Here is a 15,124-nt window from a genome sequence, read left to right as displayed (position 1 = left end):
TGTTCGCAGCGAGTCTGATCGGCTTGTGGAATGGTGTTTCTGGTTAGCGTCTGATTACCGTGTTCCACGCAACATGGTCGCGCAGTGGAGTCTATACGGATGAGCACATGAGTGCAGTCGGTGAGGTCTTGTGACAGAAAGACATTTCTGCGAGACTCGGCAAGTCGTAGTTCGACTGGTGTGCCCGGGAAAGGTTGCAGTAAAATTTCCGGGAAGTCACTCAGGATGGTTGCGTACGGAGATGTGGAAGGTGGCAGCAGAAGAGTGGGGGCCAATGGAAGGTACCAAGAGGGTATTTCATTGCAGTGAATGCCAGTGGGAAGATTGAGAAGGCGTTTTCGGCGAAGTGTTTGAAGGAATAAGCCCTTAGTATAGCGTGCGTCATATCAGCTCGTATACCATGCAAACGTACATCGGGTCAGGGTCCGAAATTCAAGATTGTCATCCGTAACTGGCTATAGGTTCGGCGTTGACAGCACGTAATTTGTGCTCCGCTGGATAGTGACGACGGATAGCAAGAGTGGCGGGAATAAGGCGGACACCTGCATCGGCGTCCACGAGGACCCGTACTTGGGATGTCAGCGATGAAGAATAATGTACTGATCGAGGAAGTCGTGTTGTTGACCACGGATGTGCGACGGCAGTGGCGGGTGCCGGTCAAGCCGTGTTCCGTAGCCGCCTCTAAGGAGTGGCATTTCCGTTTTCCGGATATGAACATGGGCGCAGACACGGCACACTCCCACAAAATATGTGAAAAGCTGGTAACTCTGGTCCTTACTACCCTAGCAGACATGCTCTCTGATGGTTAAGATCGAAAAGGGTGTAACAACTCAAATTAGCACCACAACAGTAGGGAGCTGTAAGCAGGTATTCCTTTGTGATTGCTGCAGTGGGCTGCAGTCGAGAAGCAGACAACTGAGAACTGTTTCGAGATTCGCTGAGTGGCGATGAATGACATTTGTCTCGACACTGTAAAAAAAATGCCGTAATTTTAATGCGGTAAATGGGCACTTGTTCGCTGACTCCCATTGAACGAAAAATAGGACCGAAGGACGCGTCTCTTTCAGGGACCATCTTAATCCCCTCAAGACCGTGGCTTTCGGGCGCGACCTTGCTCGCCTCTAGCTTCGAGCGTAGCTCAACTCTACTAGACTGGCGGCGCTGTCGAACACTATGACGTTATTTGTTTACAAACAGGGAGAGGCCTATTGGGTAACCTGGTATGTGAAAGTGTGGGTACGTGAGTGAGTTTCTTCATTTCCTGACTGACCGTGGTCGGGTGATCAAACTCTCTCTGCGGGTTGCGACGCTGCTGCGATTGGGTGTGGGGCCAGTTCTAGTACCCGCCGTCAGCGAGTCCAGTATTATGTCCTCGAGAGCGAGAAGCATATACACACGTTTGAGGGTAGCCACTGCAGGAACAGCTCACGAAGGATAGAGTCATCGACGAGGTCATCGACGAGGGTTGGACGACCACCTAGGAGTTGCTGCATTCGCCGAAGAAACTGCGACGGCGCGTGATCCCCTAATTCTTCGTGCGTGAGGTGCTGCTGGAGCCTTCTCTGTTCCGATACTGACACGCGTCGAATGAGCTCTGCCTTCAATCCTGTGGTGGGGTGATGAGGAGGTCACGAACTTCAGCAGCTTGACGTGGCTAAAGTGCGGACACTACGTGGTAATATTTCGTAACCTGCGTCGTATTTCGTCGAATTACAAACTCTGCCTCAGCGCTCCTTACCTTAGGAGATCCGCTGGTATGAGACCAGGTAGTTTATGGCAATGTTCCGAGCGAGTGAAAATATACCTCAAGTAACGGCAGGCCGATGACCAAGCCTATAGGCCAAGCCTAACGGAGGTGGAATCTGCCACCTCATGTAAGGTTAGAAATCGTTGGGACACTGACGCCCTCTGCTAACGAATGGAGCGGTAGGAATAAAATACATTACGTTCCTAGATGATTTTACATTGTATGTTTCATTTGATAGTTGTAGAACATACATTCAATCGAGGTCTTTACCTACAACATCTTCCGATCTAGTAAGACCTGGTATTATTTGAAACTGAAAATCGATACTCGCAGACCGAACGCACTGTGGCGAAAGCATTGGCGTAGGTCGAAAAGGCAGCCTTTGGTATTTTATGCGGCATGGAAAAATTACATGGCTTCACCTGCGGTGCACAAGTGGTGCTGTAAGCTGACTGCAGGTACTTATTGCCAATCGAGAAGAAGGCTGTTGGGGATATGCCACAGCACCTTGCGCCTCATGAACCACGACTCTAAATTCCAGTCAGTTCCAGGAAATAACCTGATTGTTCCTGACACGTACTGTAGGCTTCGGTGGGAAAACACCGGGTTTACTGAGGTGGGCATCAGAAGATATCGAACCTCATGCTACTGCGACTCGGCAAAACGTCGTTAACCAGGCCACAGCAGCCATGTTGATACGACTGTAAATGACCCCAGCATAAGCAAAGAAATGGGGCATGAACATTAACGCGCAAAATCGTGAACCTGTTGTAAGAGAGTTCAGAAGAGTTGCGGCAGTGTTGACTTGTTGAGGAGATCAGAGATAATCGTGATAAGACCTCCAGCGGGGAATTCTGAATTTTGGAGTCGAAGGCTAAAGATGCCCGAGCGAGCTCCTCATGGGGCACCTGCTGAGTTCGCGTCTACCAGACTTCTCGGAGCGACAGCAGAGACACACACAAGCTCAGCAACTCAGACGTCTCCAGGAAGGGGACACTTTTCGTGTGAGAGGATGATAGGGGGATCGTGTTACAAGGCAAAATCAGCAAACGTATAGAGTAGCGGGGCTCATCGGTCTTACAGAGCAGTGATGGACGACAATCAGCAGTTGTAATGCTAATGCTAATCAGTAGTGCATGACGAGTTAAGTCTGAGCATGTGCAGCACACACAACACACAAAGTACGACACTGAAACCAGCAAAAATGCATTAAGTTAAAAAATGTTGGATTAAGTTAAAAAATGCTGGGTCAATTTAACGTGTGTTCTATTAAAATGTTCTATTCTTCGTTGCGGAACGGAAGATGTGCCGGAATCGTCATGGCCTATCGGGGCGGCGGTGATCGTTACAGGATCTTCAAAAAATAAAGTGGATTTAAATAATGACTCGCTCCAGTTCTGCTATCTCGAATTTCCCTGAAAACGTGTAACTCATAAATTGATTAATGAGTTGTAGGTAACTAGTCGTCCAGTAGTTACATGGGCTTCCCGACAAATGTCTGCCTGGCCGCAGAACCCGCCTGGGAAAATCATATCTAGGTAGCTCTCATGGTTTTATTGCAGGTTGGGCTGTGAAGCATTATCACAGTGGGTGCCAACGGCTCAAGGCGGTATGCCTTGAGCCGTGTATGAACCTATGAACACCCGCACAGTCCGCAGCGTCCGAAGGGCGAGGAGGTTGCACGTTTCCCCCTGGAAGCACTTTGCTATCCCTCGGGAAAAAATGCCGGGAATGCCCATATCAGGTGCTGCTTCTGTACGAAAACTTGTCATTAAAACTGGATGCTCCTAACCGGTTGAACTTCATTCTGACTTCGAAATTTTTACAGTTTGACTATTTGCGTCTTTACATAACCTGCTTCTTGACTACCCAGTCATCACTCTGAGCCAATGTCTGGTGCCGAAGTATGGCCCGCCATAGCCGAAGCAAGAAGGACGGAGCCATCATCATCAACTTCTTCTTCGGCTTCCACTCTCAGCATGTCACCTTGTGTGGCTTGTGGCCACTGTGCTTAGTGGTGGAAGAAGCAGAAGATAAGCGTGAAGCGGTCCACGTTCTGACAGCCGTTGACCTGTTGAGAATGCAGATTGGTGTTCTCTTGTATCTGCTTTCCGTATTCTCTTGCATATTGCCTTCTCAGTCAGGTAACAAAAGCATAGTCTATATTTTGTCTCTGCCATAGGTTTTGATGGTTTCACCTCTCGTTCCAGGCCGCAGACTGAATATCTTTGTGCGTCACTTCGAACCATTGACGTACGACCATCGCCCCGTCCATAGCAACCACATACGAGCCAAGCGTTCGCTCTCGAACGACAATCATGTGCACGTTCGCTTTTCCGCTCACAATAGGTAAGATTGTCATCTTGTCAACTCTGTAAACCTGCTATAGTGGGTACACGTCAGCTATTTCAGTAGCAATGATAGTACAGTGCAATGAAAGCAAACGCAATTAAAGAGACACTTATTCTGCCAGGTATTCCGCCATCGAGTTGCTATGACTGTACCCTACAGTTGAGTAGCACTGGTTTTGAGCACTGGTTTTGAGCCCTAACATGAGCTCTGGGCAACTGGGGAAAAGCGCACATAGTGCTCAGAGTTGAACGACTGCGTTTCTTCCCTTAATACTTCACTGGCTTCGCACTGGGCTTTCAGAGGTGATTCTTTCACCCTGACGGGAGGACATCACGTTCCAGGCTGACCTTCCGACGCTACTCGCTCAAACATCGCCCACCTGCGTACTGCTGACGACGGCCTAACAAGGTCGAAAGAGCAGTCCAGTGCTGGTGTGGTGACGTTTTTGGGACTTAGAAACATATGTTCTATGTGCAGCAAAAGAGCTTCTGCTACGTTTCTTCCCTTCGATGTCGATAGTTTTATGTGGCAGCGCGCTCCGTGTTCGGCCGACAATGCGGGAAAGTATTGCTGCCGCCCTTGCGCGCAAGGGGCGCAGCAAGCAGGCGACGCTTTTCTTGACGCTTTTCTTCTGCTGCTAGGGGCGGCTTTTCTTGCCGGCAAGGCTTGCAGAATTCATACTCGACTCCTGCCCGCGCCGGCGAACGTTATTCACAATATTTTCGTTTATGGTATCTCTTTGGTATTGCTCAGGGATTTCCACCTCCGCCTCACTCCGGACACGACGGCCTTCCACAAGAACCTTACCGTGCAGACAGCAACAGAGGGAGACCTACTAGTTGATATGGGCCACATTTACACGGGGAAGGTTGCAGGTTAGTATGGGGCTGGTTCATGTGAGGCTGGAAGACTGAAGGTCGAAGGCTGAAACACTCTACGTCCTGAAATGTTGTCTCCTACTTCATGTATTCAGTGATGTTTGAGTTTTGAGTTGAGGTATGGAGTGTGTATCGAAACGTTCGTTCGTCAAGTACGGGAGAATTTACCCAACACCCAACGATGCAGTGGACAGTTGCAATATGGCTTCAGCTCAACCAGCAATTTTTCATAAATGCCAACTGGCTGGTATATTGCCCGAATTTATCTGGTAACATAGTCTACCGACATAAGATTCGTGGCAGTATTATGTCATATGATCTTACTACCACAGTCAGGGATCATCGCTGAATAACTGAAAATATAATTTTGAGCACATATGAGTAACCAAAGATAACTGCGCTGTAGGACTGCAGCTGTGGGAATATTTCTCACAGGATACAACGTAGTGCACATTCCTCAATGAAATCAGATATACATTTCATTTCCAGAGGGGTATACAAAACCCACGTATAGACAACGGCTTGTAAAGGTTACTGGGCCAAAAGCTTTGGTGTCGAAGCACCTTCGCAGTCCTGGTGGTCGATGGCTGCTGTGATTAACACGTATGACAGAACTATTGGAACTGTTTAACCATGGCATACCTCCTTTGTGCAGGCGATCCGTCCAGCTTTGTTTATGGTGCGCTCCACGATGGGATTTTTGAAGGCGGGATCGATACATCCAACGGCAGCTATTACGTTGAGCTAGCCACAAAATACTTCGAACACCCGACGTCCTTCCATTCCGTGCTCTACTCTGCAGGCGATGTCGAATACCCGCACGGTGGGACAAGTTTTTGTGGGCTCAGCGGTAACAAGGAAAGTTTGATGGACGAGCTTGAAGAGGAGAGCCAACAACGCCGCACGGTTAGTTAATAAACGTTGTCCGGCGATACGCCCTATATAGGGCCCGGAACAGAATCGGTCCAACTTTCATGTCACTTTGGCGATGGTTTAAGAAGTGAACTTGATATGCGATAGAATGAATGTATGTTTGAATGACTATGTAATTTGTAATGTATGTTACAGTACGTAGCAATGTTTTTGACTTCATCTGCTTTCTATAACCCTGAAGACTCAACTAGTAGAAGCCAATTAAACACGAATAACAAAGAGAACAACTCGGACAAAATCCGCCTGATGAGTCAGACTGTGGTGGTTTTCTTCAATATATGGGTGTTTGCAAATGATTGTCCTCACTCCCGTTGGCAACGACACGATCAGTGTAGCAGCCGCATCATCAACCACAATCGTCCGACCACACAAGTACTAAACACCATAGCGTAGAAAACGAGGCTGTGTCAAACGAATGACGAGCAGAAGTATATATTGCACTGTCCCACATTTTCTGTCCAACATTTTAGGCGTAGTTGTCACTTTTTTCTCGCTGCTTCTAGGCTGCTAACCGACCTAGAGCAGAGGACGTTATGTGTGTACCTCCGCGTTGGCGTCTGATTGGATGCTATAGTTCTACGGATGACGTAACAATGGATAGAACTAGAACTAGATGGATGGATGGAACTAGATGGCGGTACTTCTAGTCGGCCGTGTACGAAAAAAGTGTGTTTTTGTATTAACGCTGCACCTGTTACGATGGAGGAGTATTAAACAAGAATCTGTCAACAGAATTACGAAGCGTAGAACAATATTACACCTATCACACCCGTAACTCATGCAGACAGGAGTCCTCACCTATTTCAACACAATGGCAAACGTAACAAGCGTGGGTCTCATTGGGTAAGCATGCCTGAACTGAAAATTAGATGTACGGATTGTATTTATCGCGGTCCAAACATGCACGGTGGTAAGTATTTTTATTGCGAACCACACCGTGTAAAGACTGACATGTAGCACCTTCTCAGCTACAATTTTTTATCCTTCCACTTGGTTCGGTTCAAGTATACTATATCCAGTGTACACTACTTTTATCCCAGAAATAATTATAATGCGCAATATAGACTCTCTATTTATGAAGTACACATTATGTCTAGAACTTGCGCTTATCTTGAACGGTATATAGCTTAATTACACGATTTCGCGTCCTACTTCCTATACAACCTTCGACGTTTGTAGTTCGCGTGGTGCCACGCAGGATGTCGTTTCGTTAGACGCTGTGTATCATTATCTGTGTTAACTGTGTTTGCTGTTACTCTCTAAACATACAGGAACACAGTCGCGACCTTCATAGGCGGATAGGACGTCGCCTTCACACGAGCGAAGACTACGGAGACCACGCCAGCGACGGCTGGTATCCTGAAGGCTACGCAAATGAGACTAGAAGAGCGGGGAAAATATCGAGGCGCGTCTGCAATCTGGAGATCGTCATCGACCATTTACTCTACACCAAATTTTCGCGGCCCGACGGCAACCGCCGTCGAACCGAAGAGCGCTTAACCGGCCTGGTCGCTTCACTCGTTACAAGGGTTAACAGGATTTTCCGTTCTACCAACTTCAACGGCATAGAAGATATCAGCTTTGTCGTGCAAAACATTAAGGTTAGTCGCTGAAAGCGCAATCGTAACCCTATCAAGAGATGATCAACGACACTTTATTGGAAGCATACGTACGTTTGTTGTCTCGCGATTTAAAGCCCCGAATTATTATTACTAGCATATGTACGTCAGCGTCCAAATGCGCCAGGGGTTTCCACACCACCAGCAGTATTCGCTGCGATATCGACCTATAGGGGGCGACACCGTCACCTTTCTAATGTGGATAACACGCCGGCCGATGTTCGGAGTTCCTGGTTCTTTCCCGTAATTATTCTGTACATTCACCGGCGGATCACTTTGGCCGCGATGGTACTATACTTTTCGGTTCCCCGATGCTCCACCTACCGCACTGAACGCGGAATAAACTTGTAAAAGCAGACGACACCAGGAAGCTATCCACACTACGGTAGTTCATCGTTTCTCCGCAGCGCGCCCACACCGTTCGATCTCGGAGCGAATAGCTATGCTCTGCCTTCCCGTTAAAGGAGCACCGAAGTCGCCCAAAAATATTTTTTTTTCGCTGCGGCGTCTTCTGCAATGAATAAAATGAGCTCCTGCGAAAGAACGATGAGCGCAGATGACCTACAGAGCACGCGCAAGGCTCTATTCCGCACACCTTTAATAGAAACCCTCTCCACGTATCATGGACTCCGGCACGTGACCAGTGACGTCCAACGGCACAGCTCAAGCATGTATAAGCAGTGCGTGAGCCGAGTAGAAAAAAAAAAAAAAAAACTGAGCACTGAGCTATTTCTACGTCACGCGAAGCTCGTGTCTCTCGTTCGCGACTGACTTTTATAAATTTTACTGCGCGTGCGCAGTGACACTACACCGCAGGGGTAAAATATTTTGCATCGTGACCCCCGGTGGACAGCTTCACAGATAGTGTTTCGAGCCATGTTAAATGCCACTTCCATGCTGCTTTACGCCACTCGATGTGCAGATAAGGCTGCATTCTCAGGCTGCGAAACATGCAATAATATTTGTACGGACGGTAACATAGCAGCCGAGTAAACGGCAGAGGGACTCCACAGGAGTAAGGAGCATGGGTTACGCAAAAGAAACGCGCGTTTTCTTAAGTGCTCGCGTAGCAAAGTTCGATCTCGGTTTATATTGCATCTCTTCACACTCTTACAACAATTAACAGCAACTAAACGATACTCGCTATGCGAAGTTCCCATGGTGCGTCACGTACTCTAGTTGGGAGCTGCGTTGTACTTGTGGTAAAGGGGAAAAAATGCTTCTTCCAGGGCGTAACCATAACAAAATTTTCCTCGAACATCATATTATGGAACTACAGTAGGTTGAATTCAAATGTTTCAGATCAACGATACGTCCGACTGCGTGGGGGCAAAATCTCGGCGTAACCCCTTCTGTACTTTGAGCATCGATGTCAGTCGCTTGCTTAGCCTGGCAGCTACCATAAACCATGACGGCTACTGCGTATCACAACTGTGGACTTATAGGGACTTCGCGGACGGTGTCATGGGGCTTGCGTGGGTCGCCAAAGTTTATAGTAAGTAGCTCGAGTCCAAAGCGCATTACGCTGGCCCTCCGAAAAAATGCCTGCCACAGAGAAAAAAAAAATCGATATCAGATTCACAATTCGTTCTAACTACTAGAATATTTGTATCTGGCGCTAGTGTGTTTGCTTGTTGTTGCTGAACTGTGCCCATCAATAAGAGGTAGAATAAGAGGCAGGGAGTATCGCATAAGTGCAAGTCAGCTGTTCGTGACGGAAAAAGATAAAAAGAAAAAGAAAGAAATATCATCAGTGTTGATAGCCTCCCCAAGAGTTCGTTCGGTTCCTGGTCAGTATAGTGGTTCCATGGTCGTTGTGAGAGACATGCTCCATCGCCGTGCCCCAGCCCGTCATAACCAGCGTTCAACCCTAGAACGACACGGAAAATGCAGTGCGTCAACCCTAAAAAGTTATTTCGCTGGAGAAATTATACTGCGGCACAACCAGGTTCCGCCTGCAGCGCTATAGCTTTGCTGCCGGTAGAGGCGGATCTATTGGAGGGGGGTTACAAATGTCCTGACCGCCCTCTTTGTGCCGTTTCATAACCTTTAGTATTAGTGTAGGATGTTTTCTAAGGCACCCCCCCCCCCTCACAAAAATCCCATAGATCCGCCTCTGGCTTCCGGTACACTCCTTGTCGTGACACATAAAGTGATGCGGCTAGCTATACCACACAGCCAATAGCGACAAACGTAGGACGGGGCTTAAACGCGATGGTGCTCCTCTGGTCCCACCTCCGCAGAAGGACCATTTACCTCGGGTGGCATCTGCGAGCGGTACGCGCAGTCTGTGATGAAGACGTCGAGCGGCGTGCATGTAACCGAAACGTTGCAGAGCCTGAACACGGGCGTCGTCAGCTTCTTGAACTACAACTATTTCGTGCCCCTCCTCTTGTCTGAGATCACCGTGTCCCATGAACTCGGACATAGCTTCGGAGCTTCTGTAAGTACTCGGCGTTACCTATGCCAGGGGCCAGTGTGTACGAAGGAAGGGTTAGGGTTTTTGTGGGTAGTTCACAGCGTGAAGACTAACCATTTCGTGTCAATGGACCACTTCCGAAAGCGCATGCCCAGCCCTTGCGTTCGCCATCTTTGACTGGAAAACTTCACTGTGGACCCATCTGCGGGCGACTGTCATGTTCATTGGGTGGAAATAATCGGTTTCAAGGTTACGCGGACGTTTGAGGTCTACATTTGACAACCCTTCGTACTGGTAATGAGTAGAATGCGCTTTCACTCTTTCCGCATTCTTCATCCAATCTTCTCTTACTACTTTCTCATGCAACGTGCCAGTCCGAAAAGAAGCGTCACCATGTTTATTGGGGGGAAAGACACGACGTTCGACATTCCGCCGCCAGGGGCGACGCGAATATGGAAATGGTCCATTCCTGTATATCGTAGAGTATACCAGCAGCACGGAAGTTAGCTGGTACAATTCCGACGACGATAGATGTCCTTGAATTTGGTTGCTGGACAAGGATGAAAGAGACGAGAACAGGACGGTATATTTCAAGGCAGCTCTCCTGTCAAAAGGATTATTACAGCAAACACGGAGACGCAAACATTTCTGAACGGAGTCATGCGTCGGAGAAAAGTCAAATTTTCCGCATTCGTTGAAGAGGCTCAATTTTTTTAATGCCCTATGAATGCGTGCACACAGTTGTAGTTGAACGATGTCTGTGTGTACTGCGTGAGTTTTTCAAATATACATCATCACTCGAGTGCGGAAAGACATGCATGACTTCCGAAATACGCATCCACCTATGAACTGAAAATCCTCAATATATGCAATGTTTTTCGTTCTTGGTATGTAAGCAATGCACAAAATGCATATTTTTTAAATATTTTATTAGGAATCAGACGGTGAAACAAAGCCGCCTTCGTTCTACAGTACAAGAAAGAATAGTTGCGCCATATAAGTCATGGAGCTGGAAACATGGAAACTAGGTCAAAATATGCACTTTCGTGCGAAATACGCCACAACTTGCAAAAAACCCATTTATATGCACCACAGAGCCCTTCTGATCAGTTCCAGACCAAGACCAAAACATCCAGATACGAAACCATATCGAGGAAAAAAAAAGACTAGATTTGCATGAAAATTCGCACTCTGTAGTTACCACATTTCATACTTGCATGATACACATTGTTTTCTTGCAGCACGACAGCGAGACAGAGTGTGCACAAGAGGGTACCGATGGGCAGTACATAATGTTTGCATCCGCTACGCGAGGGGACAAGAAGAACAACCACGCATTTTCCCCCTGTAGCATCAAAGCCATAGCGACCGTACTTCACGATATGATAAGAGGCGAAGGAGGACGTGAGAACTGTTTTCAAGGTAAGAAAAACCGCGCAGGACAAACTGTGCAATTGAATACAAGCTTCCGTGTACACAAGGCTGAATTGGTTGATTGATTCTGTTTTTTCTTTGTTCCTGTTTTGTATTTTTATTATTATTATTTTTTTGCGCAACAACAGCGAGTGCAAGACTAAAGTATAGGTCTTTCGTTCGGGTATTTCGCCAACGCATGCTGTTACGCCGCGTACCTGCATGCGGCAAAAGCGTGCGGTAACGCGTGTGCGGAGCGGAAAATCCTTGCCACGGTGCGGGAGAAGTCGGATCTTTTCCTTGAGCGCGCAATGCACCATTTTAGCGGCATGCCGCGCATCTTCGTCCAATCATGTGGTCAACGGAGATTGCCGTCACGCTTTTTTTTCTTCCGGTCACCGACGCAGTCTACAGCACGTTGCAGCGTCGTGGGCATCGATATATTAAAGGAGTACAGACGGCCATAAAAAAAAAAGAAGATTACGACGTCTGAGGAAAGTGTGTGTATCATTTTATCGCATAGCACGAAAGGTTGTGGGCAACTTGTAGCTCAGAAAAAAAAAAAAAAAAAACTCGCATAAACCTGGCTTCGCGCGTTCACCCTTACCTCGCCACTCCGGGTAAAAGGAGGAGGAGAAGCATGATGCCACGTGACAGATGACGTTACAGGGGCAACTCGTTCTGGTTCGCTGCTCAGTGGAGGTCAGCGCCCTGTACATTTGCCGTGGTAAACAGTTTTGCCCGTTCCCCCTGAGAGTCGGGGATAGAAGGAGCGACCGAATCATGAACGAGCCAGGAGAAATGGTTTTTTCCGAACCCCGAACAGCGGAATAGCAGATAACATTTCTAGGGACCAATCAGGGAGCGTGGTCCCTTTAACGTTAGCGAGAGGTCCCAGGCAGATCGTAGGCTGGTCACCGCTGCTGCGCACTTTCGCTTTGTGCGGGGGAAATTCAGTTTCTGCGATAATTATGGCTCTATGGGGCGAAGTAATTCTTAAGGTGCATCTTACTGGCCTGCTTTGCAGTTATATACATAGAAAACAGGAAGGTTGTTAAAATGACTTCTGTGCTACTTTAAGAGCCGCGCAAACGGCAAGCGGTAGCGGCTGCTTGGCGGAAAGCACTCTTTTAACCGCCCAGCGACAGCCTTCAGCTGGTTTCCGCACAAGTGTACCGTATGTGTCGCATTAACATGCCCTTACGACGAAGGGTTTAGTGGCCCTCTAGTGTCCAAAGACATAGGCAAAAGACAAGACTTAGCTTCGGTTTCACGGCATAATCACGCGTATAGTAGCCCGCAGATAGAACAAGGGTTGGCAACCATGCTATGGAAGAGATAGAAAGAAAGAACAGGTACTTCTCGAAGAGCAGCCAAGAGAAGATGATCACGCGCAGCAACGCTATAAGTTAACCTACTCCTATGTATGTGTGTGTGTTATGCAAGACAAATAAATCCCTCTCGTTTGAAGCCTACACTGTGGGGACTAAATGTCCCGTGCCACATGTGTCAGGGAGTGCATAGCTGTTTGGATAACAGGATACCATCCTGTGAAGCAACGCGAAATGCATTAACTGGACTGGAGGTCGCTCTGCTGATGCAACGGGGCGTAATGTGACGGCATTGCTACTGATTTGCTGAACTGCAAAGAAACTGCTCAAATTGTAGATATTGTTTCAATTAGCAGTGGAATCTCATCGAACTGCATTGCAATGACAGCAGGAAGGTTGCCGTTTAGAAAATCATTGATTTTATCATGGAACACTTGTGATGATCGCACGTAGAAAATCGCTACCAATGGGCGCTTTAAGTAGCGGCTCTACCCAACCCGCTCTGTGTAGCTTGTTCCTCGTGCTCCGGTGCCTCTACTGAACGGTCTTTCAGAGCCACGACCGCGATGCGCGCCCCGGCGAAGTTTCCAAGGCGTCTCATTGATTTTCCGGCGTCCCCTTCCTCCATACGTCACGGAGCCAGCCTGCGAGCTGGAGCGTGAGAGTTGCATCCAGAGCGCCATGCTCCGGAATAGGAGTGATACCGTTTAGTAAAGAGGAGTGCGCTCCCTGCGCTCCGGAGCCACTACTTAACGTGCCCAATGAGTCAACTCTAAACTCTGTGCAATGCCGTTTCGATGGCGCGATATATCGCCGCTCAGCGCTACTAGTTTTTGCTCTAACGGCACAAAATATCCTCGGTGCTCCCACAAAAATCCTACAGATTCAAAATGTCGTAGTGTTGAATTTCTAGATTGTTTACTCATCGGTTAACTGGTTACACGGTTACTCGTACAGCTCTCGTCAAAGTTAATAATAACACTGGAAAAAATTGTCTCAATTCCGAACGTGATAACAGCCACCCTGGTGAACTCGAGGAATGTAAAATGTACAAAACTAAACAAAGTGAAAGTTAAACTAACGGAATAATTTTGTTTTGTTTTGTGTAAGATCTCCGCATGGCCCAAAGGGTTGCTGTAATCGCGCTCGGGAATGAGAATTTTTTTTCCAGTGTAATTATTAACTTTGACGGGAGCTGTACATTGATCACTGATTTCACGTAAACATACCATAGCGTCGGAGGCGAACATAAGTAACAACAATTAGAACAACTACACAAGAAATTGGTTGCCTTCCCTTTGTGGTTCACCACCAAAACAACGCTACCAGTTAAATGTCAGTTAAAATTAATGGGAGAAACCTCGCGTTGGGAAATTTTGTGTGACTCGCTCTTGCTGGACCAGTATAATCATCGTTCTTTAGCTTCCTCTCAAACTTTTACCATACATTATTTCATCCCTCACATCACCACCAGCAACGGGGTAGAGTATCGCACCTGGCGATGAAACTCCCCATTCATAATATCAGATTAAAGTTGTTGTTGTTAAGATACATTTTCATTTCGCAACTGTCGGCGTTCGCAAGCTTTATCGAGACATTTCTGAGTTTCGTTGTGGGCTTTGTGTTAGTACAAATTCTTCTGATATGCCCCTTCCTTACCAGAGGACAGTGGGCCAGTGTGCGGCAATAGCATTGTAGAAGGTGCAGAACAATGCGACTGTGGCTTGGACCTTAAACAGTGCACAGATAGCTGCTGCAATCCCAAACACGGCGATCCTCAGCACGGGGGCTGCACCCTAACGCCTGGAGCCGTGTGCAGGTAAACTGAAACTTCATTCACTGTATAGTCAAGAGGCAGGTATACATTAGCAGCCCTTCAAGTTTGGTTTTGACCATGGACCGGTTGTGTTGCGAACATTCAGGATATTCCTCAGTGGTCTCCTCCGTAGATTCTAGATATAGTGCTTCTGGCACAGGATACACACCTCAACGCTGCGCGTGCGTAAAGCCTTACCAAAGCACTGCTCAGAGGACGCCACTGAGTTATCTTCTCGGCGTTCCTGTAGTGAACCCATATTTATATCTAGGGCTAAGGCTACCACTGGTAACTACCTCTTGCTGCATTCAGGTAGTCACATTAAAACACATTTCCGTGAAGCTACAATATGCCGAAGGATAGAAAGTGCAACTGCACTCTATGCAGATTTGGTCCTCTGGGGACGACAAATAGTCCCTTTCTGGAATCAATGCACGGAAGTTCGTGCGAGGCTTAGGGACTATTTGTTGTGCTGGTCAGAGGACTAAAACGGGCAGAAATTTCAATCTAGGGGTTTAAAAGCTATAATTGCTCCACAGATTACTCTCTTTTTCTTAGTGTGAGGGTTCCAAGCTCACAAGTGATCAACGAAGATGGTCTTGTTGGCACGACATGA

At 47.5% G+C, this 15,124-nt stretch overlaps 2 protein-coding genes across 3 annotated transcripts in view; both read left to right on the top strand.

Moving 5' to 3' along the window:
* LOC135374747 (disintegrin and metalloproteinase domain-containing protein 10-like) overlaps nt 1-3,680 on the top strand; it is a 25,562-nt gene extending 21,882 nt beyond the window's left edge. Inside the window, exon 14 of one of the 2 annotated variants that reach the window (XM_064607672.1) lies at nt 3,621-3,680. In XM_064607672.1, the coding sequence (XP_064463742.1) occupies nt 3,621-3,632 (12 nt within the window). In that variant the 3' untranslated portion in view covers nt 3,633-3,680. The remainder of the gene's footprint in view (nt 1-3,620) is intronic. The other variant, XM_064607674.1, reaches the window with a different exon arrangement.
* LOC135374786 (disintegrin and metalloproteinase domain-containing protein 10-like) lies at nt 3,654-15,124 on the top strand. The gene is made up of 10 exons (XM_064607716.1): nt 3,654-3,891; nt 3,958-4,096; nt 4,853-4,974; nt 5,633-5,883; nt 7,182-7,511; nt 8,832-9,024; nt 9,773-9,972; nt 11,190-11,370; nt 14,355-14,511; nt 15,067-15,124. The coding sequence occupies exons 1-10, from the start codon at nt 3,654-3,656 to the stop codon at nt 15,122-15,124; spliced, it is 1,869 nt and encodes a 622-aa protein (XP_064463786.1).

This window comes from Ornithodoros turicata, unplaced genomic scaffold (assembly GCF_037126465.1).
Source record: "Ornithodoros turicata isolate Travis unplaced genomic scaffold, ASM3712646v1 ctg00000746.1, whole genome shotgun sequence".
In the NCBI taxonomy this organism is placed as follows: Eukaryota; Metazoa; Arthropoda; class Arachnida; order Ixodida; family Argasidae; genus Ornithodoros; species Ornithodoros turicata.
This window is presented reverse-complemented; position numbering and strand designations above follow the sequence as displayed.

Bases quoted from the DNA above. Each gene is read 5' to 3' on its own strand.
- LOC135374786 (XM_064607716.1), top strand. From the start codon at position 3,654: ATGGCCCGCCATAGCCGAAGCAAGAAGGACGGAGCCATCATCATCAAC. The intron at 5,884-7,181 runs GTTAGTTAATAA...CTAAACATACAG, and splicing joins AGAGCCAACAACGCCGCACG to GAACACAGTCGCGACCTTCA. The intron at 11,371-14,354 runs GTAAGAAAAACC...CTTCCTTACCAG, and splicing joins ACGTGAGAACTGTTTTCAAG to AGGACAGTGGGCCAGTGTGC.